General features: G+C 45.5%; 1 protein-coding gene across 1 annotated transcript; it reads right to left on the reverse strand.

Annotated features, from left to right (window-relative positions):
- Positions 1 to 1108: 1108 nt before the first annotated feature.
- On the reverse strand, positions 1109 to 2522 carry LOC124894171 (NADH-ubiquinone oxidoreductase chain 2-like). Its single transcript, XM_047404909.1, has one exon. The coding sequence runs from the start codon at positions 2107 to 2109 to the stop codon at positions 1465 to 1467; it is 645 nt and encodes a 214-aa protein (XP_047260865.1). The 5' UTR covers positions 2110 to 2522; the 3' UTR covers positions 1109 to 1464.
- Between the last annotated feature and the right edge of the window lie 106 nt (positions 2523 to 2628).

Below are 2628 nucleotides of genomic sequence, written 5' to 3' on the forward strand. Positions count from 1 at the left end.
GGTTCATATAGAATCCATGTCCTAGGTGTATCAAAAAACATTCTTTTTGCTAAGTGTATGTAATAAAATAGAGTGAAAAGGGCCACCCCAAAACCAAGGGGGTACTAACTAACAGCTGAGTCCTCTCCTAACCGCAGGAGATAGTTGCCCATCATACGGCTCACCAACTTCACTTGCCTCTATGGGAGGCTCGCTTCGAGCAGGTTCGGATCACTTATAATACACGGGCTCTACGAAGGAAGGGGTTGGTTTAGGAGCGTTTTCAATATGATTCTTTTCCTGTATTTGTTTGATGAGAAATGCGAGTCCGTTTTGTCCACTTTCTTCATCCCCCTCTATCAAAATAATCAAAAAGGAAGGCGAGCTTGCTTCTTATTCTCGTGTTTGATCTCTTCCATCTCTGCCTGGCTCGTTGTCACCTATGTTGAAGAAAGGTTTAGAACCCTGTAGAGAATGAAGAGAGGCCAAGGATCTTCCTCTCAACAGTGCTTTTTTTCGAGGCTCCTCTCTCCCCCCTGAATAAGTAAGGCCCCGTTAAGCCTGGGCGAAGATGGGGATAAAGAGTAAGGATTGAAGCCCCCTTAGCTCTGCCAGGCACTGGACAGGGGTTAGCTCTATAAATGTGTAGAGCCAAGTATAGTGTGGTGTAGTAGTAGGCACTTCTAGGCCCCTTCCCATCTAGTGGATCACTCCAGTGCTTCGGGTACTACGGACCCTCTGCCATCCATTGCAGCAGAGCCTTTTCATGGGCGGGGGGGCTAAGCGCAGTTCTTTGAATCAAAGGTTGAATGAAATCGATTCTTTTTTAGATAGAAAAATCAAAATTGGATAGGATAGATGGATGGATCTATCTTTCTATTCATATATATTACTAATATAAATGGATTTATATAGTGTTGTAGCATAGTAAGAAGCCCCAAATCCTTGATTTGGCCAGGAAAGACTACACTGCTTTGGGCCCAGGAAGCGAAGGGAATGAGCTTGGCTGCTTCTCCTCCACACTTCTTTTTCTCCGTACCCATTTTGCATGTGCTTCGCGCGCCATTGGCGCTTTGCTCTCCTCTTATTCTTCATTGGACGGTTCGAATGGACTTTGCCGTTCTTTCCCAACTAAAATCAAAAGGGATGTATCACATCGAGATGTTGATTCGTTTTCCGCCCCCAATGAGATGGGGAATTTTTCACCCACTATTTAGACTTTTGGGCCCTTCATCTTTCTGAATCGAGACCCGGCCTGGATCGCGTCATTCCAACAACCGACGGGGAGCACCTCAGTATACGATCGCGCGCAGTAACTAGGAGTCCTATTACACCTAAGGCCAACTTCAATTCACCAAACCAAGGTTCATCTCGTGTAGTCATTGTGGACTCGTACAAGGATATTAAGTAGACGGTTGATGTATCAGACTCGACCCTATCTTTCGTAGCATGCATTCCCATCCGTGTCGCAACGAATTTGGTAAGCTACGTGTCCGATGCACGGAGAACTGCCTTCGGGCCCTCTTTCTTACTTACTCGTGGCAACCTTCCGGCCGCCCAATAACCTATAATGCTAGTCACTACTCCCACTGGGGCTAGGAAGTAAGCCCCACAACCCAAAGCGGCGAAGAACAAATAGAATTTGCTACAAAAGCCGGCTAACGGGGGTATTCCTGCATATGAGAACATAGTAATGGAGAAGGTAATAGCCAAAATAGGATTCATTTTGGCTAGAGCGCCCAAATCATCTATATATTTGACACGGGTTTGCCGTAATGCTAAAACTATGGTGAATGCATCTATCGTCATTGATGCATAAATAAAGATACCAATTAGTAGTGATTGAATTCCTTCTATGGTTCCACATGAGAAACCTGTACGAATATAACCTACATGTCTAATTGAACTATGAGCTAGAAGTCTTTTTACTTTCGTTTGGGCCATGGCGGCCAGTGCTCCTAAGATCATAGAAGCAATGCTGCAGAAAAAGAAGATTTGTTGCAATGTAGCTCCATAAGAACCATAAATAGAAACACGTGAAATATTAGCAGAAATAGAGATTTTAGGCGCAATAGAAAGGAATGTTGTAACCGGGGTGGGTGAACCCTCATAGATATCAGGTGCCCACATATATAGAGTCAAAAGATATATGGAGTCCGAAGGGTAGGGGGTTTTCTTCGGGGCTCGAGAGATGGAATAGATAGGGCCCCACAAGTTTGAAATTCGCCGCTGGGGAATTCACACGAAAGGGAACGAGGAATTCTCAACGAAAAAAGTGCTCTCTGAACCGAACGTGAAAGTCATTTTCCATCAGACGGCTTTTCCTGTAACTCTACTCTTGACTTGGATTATATATCCAAAAAGGTCCGCTCTCGGCCATTCCACACGCTGCCTAGCAGAGACGTGGTTATCTGAAGTGGATTCTCTCTTTTTTAGTAGATGCCGAACCTGCTGTGCCCCATTGACTAAGAAGGGGGCGGACACAGCAGCTACATGGACCCCTTCCTTTCAGTTATTGCCAGCGCTTTCCCAGGCTGAGCCAGAATTTCTTATTAGAAAGGGCAGGCAAAACCCAAAGGCTGCTATCCCAATAGAAAGGGCGGAACGAGGAGAGGAGCTGAAAGCCACTGTAAGAAGGAGGGCCCGACA

Source organism: Capsicum annuum, unplaced genomic scaffold, assembly GCF_002878395.1.
Source record: "Capsicum annuum cultivar UCD-10X-F1 unplaced genomic scaffold, UCD10Xv1.1 ctg7086, whole genome shotgun sequence".
NCBI classification, from domain to species: Eukaryota; Viridiplantae; Streptophyta; class Magnoliopsida; order Solanales; family Solanaceae; genus Capsicum; species Capsicum annuum.